The sequence below is a fragment of the Orbicella faveolata genome, unplaced genomic scaffold (assembly GCF_042242905.1).
Source record: "Orbicella faveolata isolate gen_17 unplaced genomic scaffold, um_ofav_v1 contig_24, whole genome shotgun sequence".
Classification (NCBI taxonomy): Eukaryota; Metazoa; Cnidaria; class Anthozoa; order Scleractinia; family Merulinidae; genus Orbicella; species Orbicella faveolata.
In genome coordinates, this window is record NW_028301552.1 from 3,249,435 (window position 1) to 3,262,874 (window position 13,440).

General features: G+C 39.8%; 2 protein-coding genes across 3 annotated transcripts; one reads left to right on the forward strand and one right to left on the reverse strand.

Moving 5' to 3' along the window:
* Positions 1 to 275: 275 nt before the first annotated feature.
* On the reverse strand, positions 276 to 3,747 carry LOC110042429 (mitochondrial intermediate peptidase-like). Its single transcript, XM_020747796.2, has 3 exons — positions 2,258 to 3,747; positions 1,416 to 1,898; positions 276 to 808 (listed from the first exon to the last, which is right to left on the reverse strand). The coding sequence occupies exons 1-3, from the start codon at positions 3,609 to 3,611 to the stop codon at positions 525 to 527; spliced, it is 2,121 nt and encodes a 706-aa protein (XP_020603455.2). The 5' UTR covers positions 3,612 to 3,747; the 3' UTR covers positions 276 to 524.
* Positions 3,748 to 4,051: 304 nt separating this feature from the next.
* On the forward strand, positions 4,052 to 10,447 carry LOC110042430 (dehydrogenase/reductase SDR family member 7-like). Of its 2 annotated transcripts, XM_020747797.2 has the most exons (9): positions 4,052 to 4,372; positions 5,620 to 5,732; positions 6,689 to 6,884; positions 7,359 to 7,405; positions 7,546 to 7,665; positions 8,111 to 8,283; positions 9,595 to 9,654; positions 9,806 to 9,889; positions 10,271 to 10,447. In XM_020747797.2, the coding sequence occupies exons 1-9, from the start codon at positions 4,117 to 4,119 to the stop codon at positions 10,281 to 10,283; spliced, it is 1,062 nt and encodes a 353-aa protein (XP_020603456.2). In that variant the 5' UTR covers positions 4,052 to 4,116; the 3' UTR covers positions 10,284 to 10,447. The 2 variants fall into 2 exon arrangements, with proteins under 2 accessions (XP_020603456.2, XP_020603457.2); XM_020747798.2 differs by lacking the exon at positions 9,806 to 9,889 and having other exon boundaries at positions 4,056 to 4,372.
* The last annotated feature ends 2,993 nt before the right edge of the window (positions 10,448 to 13,440 follow it).

Below are 13,440 nucleotides of genomic sequence, written 5' to 3' on the forward strand. Positions count from 1 at the left end.
TAAGAGAAAAGGAGCATTTATTTCACTATCAAGCTTAGTTTGAGGGAAATCTCTTACGTTTTGTATGTTCATGCCCTCATGTGCACGCGCTAATGACGCGAAAATTGTACGCAGTAGGGATGCGCAATGCGATACTAAGGAATCACCTTAATGATTAATGATCCTTTCATGTAGGTCAAGTGAGAATGAAAAGGTACTTGCCCAAAAGGAGAATCTACTTGTCATGGATGACCGGACAGCACCTATCTCAAGCCCTGAGTGAACACTGGTTCATATTGATCCAACCTTGTACTTTTATTTCTAAGTAAAAGCAGACAAAATTGGCAGGCCTTACAATGTACATGATTTTTTCCCCTGAAATATGGTAAATACATGTATTTTTCATCAACATTATTTACGACCTTAGTTTACTTTGGTTTAGCCCTTGGGAATTTGGTTGGAAAAAAAGGGCTTGGCCAAGTTTGTGCTGAAGAATTAAAGTAAAAACGTTGAAACTTGAATTGTTCACTTGGCAATTAAATCTACTAATAAAAGGGATTTGAAGCTTTGAGATCATCCAACAAAGACTGTACTAAATCGCTGGTTGTCAGTTTCTTCTCCAACATGTCCTCAACAAGGTGGTTGGGTTCTCTTCCTCCTCCATAGGCCAGCATGGTGTGACGATACCTCTCACCTATTTCTCGGGAGAAAGGATCCTTGGCAAAGCACTGGTGCCAAACACGAGATGCTACAGCTCTGGACCACAAATATGAATAGTACTTTGCGCCATAACCATTGAGATGGCTAAAGCGTTGTTGCCAGGCTGTGCCTGCAAATCAAAGAAACATAAAATATGACCTGTATCCATGTACTGTCTTAAACAAGTTACAGTAGGCTCTGAACAGTAAGTTTCCACTCTCCCATGAGATGAGAGTCTTGAGAGATGGCACTCTTCTATAGAGAGACAAGCAAGAAGCTTTAAAAAGTTCTATGAGTACAACTGCTTGAACTTTTCTTGAGATTTCAATAAATAATCCAAACATGCAGAAACAGCCAAATGTAATGCTGAAAAACTTTGTTTTGAGTACGCTTCATGATCTCCCATAACTCAATTTTAATACTTTCAGTCCCATTAAAAACCTTCTTGCTGTCATTAATATTGATACTGTTTTCCTGACTAACCGCCAATTTTTCTTTTGTAAAAATACCCTAAAACCTCTCTTTTTTGGCTTGTCAAGCTTAATTATTAATACCTCAAGGGTGTGCAGAGTCAGTTACAGTTGTAACTTGTGACAAAAGTTAAGATGCCTTTAATGAGAGGATCAAGTCCTTGATTCTTACAACCACAATTACTTAAAATTGTTACGAAAAGGTAGACAGAAGTAATTTTCAATCATTGATCATGACCACGAATGTGTCAAGAGTCCGTAGCATACCTGGTGCATGTGGAATCACTGTGTGCTGACTCTGAACATAAGCTAGGATATCTGTAGTTGAGCCATCAAGCGGGTGTCTACCATGGTAAATCTGATCAATCATTGCATACAGCACCTGTCGCTGCATCTCCAAGGCACCAAACATAGTTCTCCCCTGACAAAGGCGCTGTGCAAATTCCTCTGGCAGGCTTTGGCCAGTTTTGTAGTGGCGTGCAAACCTTAGCAGCACTCTTGGATCCCATGCAAAGTACTCCATAAGCACAGAAGGAACCTCCGCAAAGTCTGTGACACATCTTGTACCTGTAACATGCTGATACTGAGTGCGAGCCAGCATAGAATGCATTGCATGACCCATCTCGTGAAACAAGTTTTCAACCATGTTGTGTGTAAGGAGTGGAGGGGATGACACTCCAGGTGAAGGAAAGTTGCAAACAATTGCAGCAACTGGAAGTTGATACGAGCCATCATCAAGCACACGACCACCTAACATGAAAGTAACAACGCTGATCAGCCAATAAGACATATCAGTATTTAATATTGGAATGGCTACAACAAATATTTGTAACACCTATACTATGTATGCCATAACCCTGTGCCAAATAATTTTCCATCTGGCCTTCTCATTCATTCAATATATGTACATGTAAGTGTCAAAATGTCTCAGCGTGTGAATGCACTGAATTGTGTATAACTATTAAAGAAGTGACATTGTGGGGCCGCACAGCCTTCTACTGACCAGTACATGTACATGTCAACCCATCGGGCCCTATAATTATTGACAAAATGTCTGTAGAAATAATATTATATTTCTTGAAGTTAAAAGGCGCACACTACACACATACCTCTGATGGTAAAATGTGAATCCTGTGGTAGCTTCTCTTCTCTGCTAAAGAAGTCACAGTAGATGTATCCTAGCAACCCCTCTGTTTTGTGTACCACACGCAGTTTTTGCACATCAGAAGACCACAGCTCTCCTTCAGCTGGTTCCTGGGCTTGTAGTGATATCCCAAACAGGTCCTTAAACAACATATCCAACCCATCCATACAGGCACCAAGTGGAAAATACGCTGATGTGGTTGAATGGTTCATCTTGACAGACTGATACCTTGCCAATCCAGAGTAGTAATGCAGATCCCATGGCTCAATGTACTTCACGGTTGGATTTTGTGTTGTGTCTTTCTTCAAGCTAGTTAATATTTGCATTTCTCTTTCTGCTGGACCACGAAGCATATTTGCTGCTTGTGTTAGAAAGTCCATGACATTTTCTGGAGTTTTTGCCATTGTTCCCATTAATGCATGATGTGAATAGCTGGGAAAGTTGACCACCTGAGCAACTTGATGTCGAGCCGTGAGAAGAAGATCTAGAATCTGCAGTTGTGACTTTTCTGGTTTTAAACAAGCCATGTAAATCAGTTTACGCAGCTCCTCATTGTTTGAATCAAGGAATGCAGAGTCTATGATTACATGATCACCACTTACTGGATAAAAGTGGGCAACTTCATCAGCCATTGGAAAATGAGACAGCGGAACACAGACAGGTGATGACGCCATTTGAGAGAACTGGGTGCCAATCACTAATAGAGCTTCTTGAAGCTCCACAAAATGTCTCCGTTTTTCCGCATCCAAATGAATTCCACTCTTTTCAAAGTCAAATAAGAACAGCTCTGCTACTCTTCTAGTTTCTTCATTCATCTGATGTTTGTCGCTTGATAAAAGCTTTCCTAGTACATTGAACAAGCCTGGAGTTGTATTGAGTTCTTCAACATAGCCACTTATTGCCCTCGAGGTATCTTCTGCAGCACCTCGCACTTGATGATCGGGATGTGTCAACCTAACAAACTCTGCCAGATCAGCTGCAACACATAAAGTGTTGGACAACTTGTCAAACAGCGCCACAAGACGTGGGGTTGGGGAAGATTGTAGAATTTCATCCACAATTGTAACACCTTCAGATAAGGTTCGATTTTTGAGTACTGAAAATCCAGAAGTGCTAGTTAGTTCCTCTACGCCAAAGAGACCAGTAGGCTCTAAATAACGATCCTGTTTCGGATGTGGGGAATTAAACGCTGTAGCTAAAGGAGTCCACGTGGTTACGGTGAACTTTGCCTGTCTTCCTGGAATTGGGATATTTCTTCTCCATTGTAAGGCTAAATGACGGCTTTGTGAAGTAAATCTAGCACTTAAAAGCGTCCTCATGATTTCCAACGTTTTATATCAGCTATCTATCTGGTGTACTTGATGAAAATCTCAAAAACGTTTCCACGCAAAATCAGCCATGCTCTCGGACGCCATACTTAACTCCGACAGTGTAGTGAAGTACGTCATGTAAAGTGGAACAAACGTTATGTCATGTACCAAGTTGAATTTTTTTCTCCGTGGTGGACGGTACAAACGTATGGGTTTCTTTCCACTTTATTTTATGAAAAGATTTGGATAGATGATATTAAAACCTAGGATAACGTATTCTATTTATGAGGTAACTTTTACTTTGGTTATGGAGATGTAAATTGATTCAAAAACTACCCTCACCCTACCCTCCAGTTACCCTACCCGGTGCCGACTTGCAATGTTTGCCCCCTGACGATCCCAGAGTTCTTTTCGCAAACACGGGTATCCGATTACTGGCAACTCATTCATTGAGTACGATTTTTCATGACCACTTACAAAAAGTAGTCAATCATCCCCTTCCAACAACGCAGTCATGTTTCTTCTCGTTGTTATCATCGTCATAATTCTGATCATAAACTTTGTCCTCGACTGCGATATTATTCTCAAGTTCAAAGAGAGGTTCGGTGCCAAACCAGCGGAAAAACTTCGTGGTAAAGTGGTGTGGATCACGGGTGCTTCTAGCGGTATTGGCGAGCATTTAGCTTACGAACTGGCAAAATGTGGCTGTAAATTGGTGCTATCTGCAAGAAGAAAAGAAGAATTGGAGAGAGTGAAAGAAAGTTGTATTGGTAAGCTTCATTATGATCTTCATGAATTCGAAATATCTTCCTGCTCGTATGTGTAACTAAGAAAGGGTCTGACTTCTTATAAGGCTTGGTCTCCCACATACATACACCACTTTATACCCCACCCGGAGCCGTTGACGAGGCCGGCGCGCCGGGGGGAGGGGTGGGGGATGTACTCCCCCAGGATTTGGTGGGGTACGGGTGTGCGGCCTAAAACTTGAAACCCGTACCCCCATCTCAGACCTCTAAAATTACAACAGGGCCCTAATATTAATGACTGCAGGTAACCTTCCATTCGCATAAACATTTAAGAAGGGTTATAAATTTGCCGTAAATTAAGTCAGAGTGAAAAATATCAGACCAAATGGTCAAAATCAGAAGCATATAGCCTTTCAGGGCTATATTTCCTCTGTTAAAATCTATAACCTTTTTCAAACCAAAACAGCTCCAAAACCACACCCTTTGCAGCTGCACATACCTATACAGCCCACATAAGGGAATACCCCAGGTGACAAATAAAAGAGGACCAAAGTGCTGAGCAGACATAATGTCCCCCTCAGAAATAATCTGATTGCTCTTTACCCCACTCAGATTGAAAAAGCCATTTTTCTTCCCAGTCCCCTCATAAGTGTTCAAAGATCAAAATATGATGCTGACAGTGCAACCCCCTCAGAAAATATGATTTTTCATGCCAAACAGAAAGTTATAACCAGGTAAAGAGGAAAGGTGTGAAAAAAGGAAAAAATGGCTGAAAATTTAGAGTGTAGACTCTGTCATCCCAGGGGAAGGTGGTGTCATGTTTGCTATGGGATACACATATTTATGAGCCTTACAGAGGGGGAGGTTAAGGGAGGGGATGAGAAGGGGATATCTCCTTATGGGACATTTGTTCTTTCAGCAGGCTTGCTCAAAGGAGTTTATAACTCTGCCACTAGATAAATGCAAATTACTATTAATAATTCAGTTGAGAGTGGAGTACGTTTTGTTGATACTGAATAGCATCGTCCATTTACAGTAAATGCAATGTTCAGTCGTGATCGGGTCCAAAACTTAATTGTAGTGTCTTCTTTTAGCAAGCATTCCTGTACAAGCAGAATGAAATCAGGGTTGCGCGAAAGAGCTTTTTCACATTCGGGTCCCACCCCGCTTCACTGCTCAGCAACCTTTTTGCTCTCGCCTCAGCTAGACTTACATCAATGAAATCAAGATTATCACAGTGTCATTTGCATTTTCTGTTTTATTTTTACCAGCCCTTGCAAGAGAGAGATCACTTACTATTGATGTCCTGGTTCTTCCACTGAATGTTACTGAATATAAACTGCACAAGGATCTTGCCCAGGCTGTTATGAATCATTTTCAGAGGGTAATAATTATTATTTAATAAATAATTATCAAATAAAGCAGCTTTTAATTGAGTTTCATAACACTAATAAAAGTAATAATAATATTGTCAATCCCAAACGTATGAGGACAGCTCAATTCCAGACCATTGAGGACTCACAGCAAAGACACAAAATGGTGATCATTTTATATGGTGCAATTATAATAATAATAATATTATGTTTCATTAACAATGAGTAGATGATGCAAGCTTTTTTTTCTTTATTTCTACCAATTTTAACACTTGATGAAGACATTCAATTGAAAACTCCTAGTCAAGCTAATAAACTTAATAATTATGTTTTAGTGTGTGTTTGTATCTGAAAGTTATGTTTTAGTAGTTTTTACATCATCATCATCATAATAATGGTTTAATGATGACTTTTCTTCGCAGTAGTTCTACATTCATCATAATTATGCTTACTAAATTACTTAATTTACATGACTTGTGTACTTAATTATCCCATATCAATCGTATCAATCAACCTGCCCTCAACCTGGGCCTTACAAGGTTTCAATTAAAGAGAATCCCATTGACTTGAAATTTGAAGTGCATTCATGCCACCTCCTCCGAGTTATCTGCGGGTCTTGCAGACCTACACAGACTGAAATCTTCCCGTCTCTTGTACATGAAGTAACCAATTCTCCCAGATATGAACTCAAGGTGATTGCTTTTAGAACATTATTCAGGCCAATTTGTGACATTTTCAAGGAGGGGGGATTTTTTGGATATTTTACACATTTATTGTCAGTGGCTGGATCAGCAAAGTTCTAGATCTTCATTTAAATAACAACTTTTTTTGGGAGGGGGGGGGGGTGGCATGGCAGTCAACAATGTAAATCATTGGATGATGTTGATCAATATTTTTTAGGTTGACATCTCTTAGAGTGACTGACCATAGTTAGTTCTTCCTGTTTTTATTTTCATTGAACTCATAGATTGACATCTTGGTGAACAACAGTGGTCGATCTCAGCGTGGCCTAGTGCTTGATACCCCTGGAATGGAGGTTGACCAAGCCATGGTGAATATCAACATCTTTGGACCAATTTCACTGACCAAGGCAGTTTTGCCGCACATGATCAAACAAAAAGCGGGACAAATTATTGTCACAAGCAGTGTGGCTGGCAAAATTGGTGAGTTGAATTACTAACAAAGCATGGTCGACTGTTCATATAGGAAATGGATTACTTTCTCAGTGTCTCCATTGCTTTGTGAGTACTAATTACGATTATTACACTTAAGTTTATATAGAGCTGTTGACTACAAATTTAAAGCACTAATAAGATGCGACAAAGATAAAAGGTATTTTGGGTAGCGGTAGCTCACTGGTGCTTATTCTTTTCTCCTTTCCCCTGCTGTGAAAAAGATTGCCTGATCACAGGTTATAATCAAAATTCATGATGTGTTGGACTAAGGGAAAATGAAATGTTGACTGTATGCATGATCATTTGTTTTCTTCTTTTATGTCATGCTGAAACATGGCAAAAAACTAACACTGCCCAAAATACCTTTTGACGTTGTCATGTGAGCTTTCACGCTGCTGCAGGACTAATGTTCTTGACATAGGTGTATTAAACTGCGAGGGAAATACAATTCTTTTTCGTTAGGTTCTCCTGGTCAGGCCACATACAGTGCAACTAAATTTGCTATTCAGGTTTGTAAGCTGTGTTTTTTTGGATTAAATAAATATGTTATGTAGGACTATAACATTGCTAATTGCATGGATTAGTTAAGAACCCATCCCAATACAATGTCTTCATATACTAGATTGACACATCTTGTTGCGGTTTCTAGGGTTATTTCAACACCCTGAGGATGGAGGTTAATGAACATAACATTGGAGTGACCCTAGTCTGCCCTGGGCCTGTCCAAACAGATGTTGTGGCAAATGCCTTCACAGAAGATATCAACAAGGTAATAGACCATGGATAAGCTCATATTTTTTGAACTGGTCAAATCACACCATAGTCTTTCAAGGATCTAGAATGAGGTGTTTTCTCCTCATGATGATGTCATTGACAGAGTTGAGTTAGTCATAAAAGAACAAATATAATAAAAAATTAAAGCATTTTTAATTAATTTTAAAAAGACATGGTTACATACAGTTGAAAAAGCAGCTATCATAAAGAACTTTATAGATAGTGTTCCAAAGAAGCTGGTCAGGAAAGCTTTAACTGCTTTGTCTATGAAGTTGTTCTGTTTTGTTTCAATGAGCAAATAAAGTAACTTGGAAACTTTTTCACCAAATTGTCAAAAAATGGTTTAAAAAGAATTAATAGTGTTTACTAATAAATGCTTGAATTAAACCCTTACATATTCACATCGAGATAGTTGATATTTGTTAAATTTGTCTTTGTAGCAATTTAAGGAGAAGGCTGCAGTTCAACGAGACAGCAACAGAATGCCACCCGCAAGGTGTGCACAGCTCATGGCTATAGCAATGGCAAATCAGCTTGATGAAGTATGGATTTCTCCCAGGCCTGTCCTGCTATTTGTATACATCAGTCAATACTGCCCTGTTTTGTATGACTGGTAAGTCAATATGGCTGCTACTTTATTCAGTGCTGGGTGTTCTGATCTCTTAACACAAACAATTGAAGTGAAGCATTATGGTTAGGAGGTTGGAGTGGAGATTCAGTCTAAGTTCGAGTACTTTCTAGTCATGTTGCATTCTTGGACAGGACATGTAACACTTCCACTACCATTCTCCACCCAGGAGAAACATGAAATGCATGCAAATTTGTAAAGTATGATACTCTAAACCCTCTACTTGCATTAGTACCAATGCTACCAATTTATGTCAGATTCTATGCTTCCGGGGAATGAAACAGACAAAGTTCTACTGATAGGGGGTGTGGGGGTACGGGTGGGGGTTTTGTAACCTGCAATTGACTTGCATATCAGCAGGGAGCTGTTAAAATAGAAATACTCCTGGTCACCAGTCCTACTCCTAGTCTGTAGTCCTACGCCTGAACACTAGTCCTATTCCTAGTCACCAGTCCTACTCCTAGTCTCTAGTCCTACTCCTAGTCACCAGTCCTACTCCTAGTCTCTAGTCCTAGTCCTAGTCACCAGTCCTACTCCTAGTCACCAGTCCTACTCCTAGTCTCTAGTCCTACTCCTAGTCATCAGTCCTACTCCTAGTCACCAGTCCTACTCCTAGTCTCTAGTCCTACTCCTAGTCACCAGTCCTACTCCTAGTCTCTAGTCCTACTCCTAGTCTCTAGTCCTACTCCTAGTCTCTAGTCCTACTCCTAGTCACCAGTCCTACTCCTAGTCTCTAGTCCTACTCCTAGTCACCAGTCCTACTCCTAGTCACCAGTCCTACTCCTAGTCTCTAGTCCTACTCCTAGTCACCAGTCCTACTCCTAGTCTCTAGTCCTACTCCTAGTCACTAGTCCTACTCCTAGTCACCAGTCCTACTCCTAGTCACCAGTCCTATTCCTAGTCTTAAGTCCTACTCCTAGTCTTTAGTCCTACTCCTAGTCACTAGTCCTACTCCTAGTCACCAGTCATACTCCTAGTCTCTAGTCCTACTCCTAGTCACCAGTCCTACTCCTAGTCTCTAGTCCTACTCCTAGTCACCAGTCCTACTCCTAGTCTCTAGTCCTACTCCTACTCACTAGTCCTACTCCTAGTCACCAGTCCTACTCCTAGTCACCAGTCCTATTCCTAGTCTTAAGTCCTACTCCTAGTCTTTAGTCCTACTCCTAGTCACTAGTCCTACTCCTAGTCACCAGTCATACTCCTAGTCTCTAGTCCTACTCCTAGTCTCTAGTCCTACTCCCAGTCACCAAATACTGTTAGCAAGGTTTTATTTCGTACATTGACATCTGTGTTCAGGTTTGCCAAACGTGTGGGCATGAAACAGGTTCGAAGGATGCAGGAAGAAACAGAATCAAGGTAATTACCATATTGTAAACCAGCAGCAATTTAGACAAATGCATACGGTCAAGTTCAAATAAAATATTGAAATTAATAGAAATCCCACAGAGAGGCTCTTCGTCCACTGTTTCCAGATCAAATTGGAATCTTGAAGTTTTGATCTTTGCAGAGGGAGGAAAACTGGAGAACCCAGAGAAAAACCCTCAGAGCAAGGCGAGAATCAACAGCAAACTCAAACCACTTATGACACCAGGTCTGAGATTCAAACCCTCTTTGAGCTCTCTCACCACTGTGTCATTCCTGCTCCCCCAATTTAAGTTCACTTTATGAATATTTACATTTCTTTCCATATTTACAATTTAATGGAAGCATTTTACGTCACGCCTAACCTTCTTAGGAAGCCTTCTCATAAGACCAAATAGGCTGTCTGGGTACATGCATACCCTCCCCTCAAAAAACTCAGAGATGGGGCAAATGTACACAAGCTAATGACCGAAGAGCTGACTGCAAGACAAATACATACGTGAGGCTTATTTTTCTCTCGTATCTAACAATTTAAGAGGGAATACCTTGGAAACAAGGCTTATCTTGGGTATCGGCTTTCTAACTTTTTCTCCTCTCCTGTGTGTTGTAGGAAAGAAGACTGATGAATAGTTAAAGAATGACAAGTGGAATATTAAGTTTGTACATGTAATTGCGGTTTGAAAATCAAAATGATGTAGAATAGTGTGGAATAAAACTATAACGTTCTCAAATTCATGTGTGATAATCCATAAAAAAGGTGAAACTAAAATAAATAATGCAAATAACATTTCTGCAAGAAGTCATGAATGTCATATCTTCAGCCTAAAATCAGCAGAAAAATAAGAATATTCAGGCTCGACTAGCCTGTGTCACAGCTGATTTTTGTTCTTTCCAGGGAAGGAGGTGGCTGTGACACAGGCTAAACCTCGCCCGGAAAAACACTATTCTTATAAAGAAAAGAGTATATGCTTCACATTGAAAGCGCTTACCGACAATTGATGCAAAAATTGATCAGCAGAATTTTATTCAAAAGAGCCATTATAATAAATACCTAATTGAACTGGTTTGTTCGGTCGTTTATATATTTTTCCAGTACAGACCTCGTGCTAGGTTAATAACATTCATATAACAATGTATAGCTTAGAGAATAATTACATGAATATCATAGTATAACCAGGTAACCAGGACCTTAACAGTTTCCTTTTGTTCTCACACAAAAGATATACAACCTTGCCGCGACAGATAACTCGAAATCCTGCGGACTTGCAATCTTGTCCCCGGGGAGAGAGGGCACTCCCATATAAAAAGGAGGGGGTTGCCCGGCGGAAATTTTGAAAAGAACCCCTAAGAGATAACAAGATCCTGTTTTGTGGGCGTGGCTTCAAATGTTTTTCACCCTTAAGAGACACCAATTCAATAGCAACACATTAACTGACACTTTCATAATTTTTAATAACGTTAAACACGATTGCTTCGAATACCTTCTACTTTGTCAAAAAAAATCTCCTGTCATATTTTTTTGTGGCTCAATTGTGATAACAGGTTTTTGGGCCGCTTTTAAGGATAACAACTTAAAAGTTGTTATCCTTCTTACAACAATCCAGTGGGAAACACGCTTGTAGGCTCGATTACCAGCCGCTGTTCGGGAAAGAAGCCCGCGCTCCTCCCCCTCTCGGGGGAGGGACGTAGACCGGACTCGAGAAAGCGGTTGAAATCGAGCCTAACACGCTTGCAGCGACGGAGTTTGTCAGACTTCTATAGGTTTCGGGATCTTTTATAGCAAAGCAAACCAACGGGAAGACAGAGAATACACAGTTACTTAGGTCCAACAGTAGAGTTTAATCCAGTAACGTACTCAGAACGTAAAACATAATCAATACGGGATAGTGGTATCCGGCGTCCCACCACCAGGGGCATAACCGAAGAACAATTTACAAAACACCTGCATTTATGCTAGACTCTAAACAAGTGATCTAATATTTCGTTTAGTAAACCTAACCTCCTATTGGCTGCCAATGAGCTCATTGTTGTTCTAGGTTATCCCATCATAGGCAGTCAGTTATTCTGCTCGTAAATATTAACTACTTATAACTTCAGGTAGTTCTCACTACAAAGTGTTACACGATGATACAGATAGACAGGTGGTTAACATGGTTATTGGACTTTCACTTGACTGCTAAGTGTTGGCTTTTTCATGGTTATGAATATCGGCAAATTCTTCCTCACACAATACCCTATAAAGTACCGCATATATGAGCGTCTCCCCTTCCACCGGGATCTTGCCTTCAATTGATAGTTACTTTATCTGGGGCTTCTTAACGTTTACTGTGTTCGAGTCCTCGCCTGCTGCATGTGATATCTGATTGTTCTTCGTGGGAATCAAAGCACGAAAACTAATTATAGAAATCCAATACGAATGATTATTTCAAAACTATTTGATAGAAGTTGCCACACTTCTGTGAACCCACGCAGACTGATCATGCGACAACTGGACAACAACTGATTGAAGCATTCATTTAATGGACCGGGAAAATGGTTAAATAAGGTCATCAAGGTGAAAAACTAACTCAGTATTTTAAATACCACTTAGTTTCAAGTTATTTGAAAAGAGCGTAGCAATTATTCAAATTAGTTGCGAATAAGTTCCACAGAGGCGACATGTTCGCAGTTCCTCAATGGGAGCAGTAACCGTGAAAACAAAAGACAATCCTGTAAAACCAGTGACTGTGAATATTCAATGACTTTTTCCCACATCTGGTTGCCGATGGGACTGCATAACAGTTCGTTTAAACTTTTATTGCATCATTTACATTTTTAACTTAAATTGTTCGTGAGCAGCCAGTCACTACTTACACGGAAGGGAGCAATCCTCTACCTAGAAGTCATCTCACGTAGAATTTTGATGAAGGTGATGTCTCCTTGAAAAAGTTTTGTGCAATTTTCAATGTCTTTTTTTTGCGTTATAATTGTGCAGGTTCTCTAACTGACGACTAGAACAGCAAAATTCCAAGTTCTTTATACTTCTTAGTTTCCTCCAAAATAGTATGGCAACAAAAACGTATCATCTTTTTTCTACCCAAATTTGCATTAACCATGCAAGTTCTACTAAATAAGTTTAATTATAATTCTAAGTCATACGAAAGACATTTTCTCTCTTTAAACGAGCCGGACTCAGCTAGGTAATGTCAAGAAAAAATAGCAATTTTCTCTGTTTGGAAGCGCTAAGAGTTACGATCTTGTAATGCCAACCAGAAGATCAAAACGTTTGGTCTGCATCTGGGATCGTTAACATCTTTGTTTTTTCGCGGTTCATGGCACTTGAGGAGTTTGCATTCTTTTAAATCCATGTTCAATAGAATTTAAGCGCACCCAAACAGGGGAAAGACTTTTAATTGTCAGTTACACTCTACTCAAGAAGATATTTGATAAAAATACACGCTAAAAATAAGGTTTCGACCATTCAACGGTCGTTCTCAAGTTAGGTTCAAGAGTTTACGGAGTCATTTTAATGAATTTTAAAAGTGGCCTGCATTGAATCTTTTCATAACTTGTAGTGGTTTATATAATTTCTCCCGAGAAAATTGTGGTATCTCATAATTTCAGATAATGCCTAACTAAATAAGGGTATGGGAGCAAACTTTTTGAGGTATCGAAGAGTGATCAAGGAGTTGTTTTTGTCACCTAGGCGAGAAAATTTAAAACGTGAGCGGTATGTTTAGCTTACCGCTCATGTTTTAAATTTTCTCACCTACCTAGGTGACACACAATAACAAAAGCATC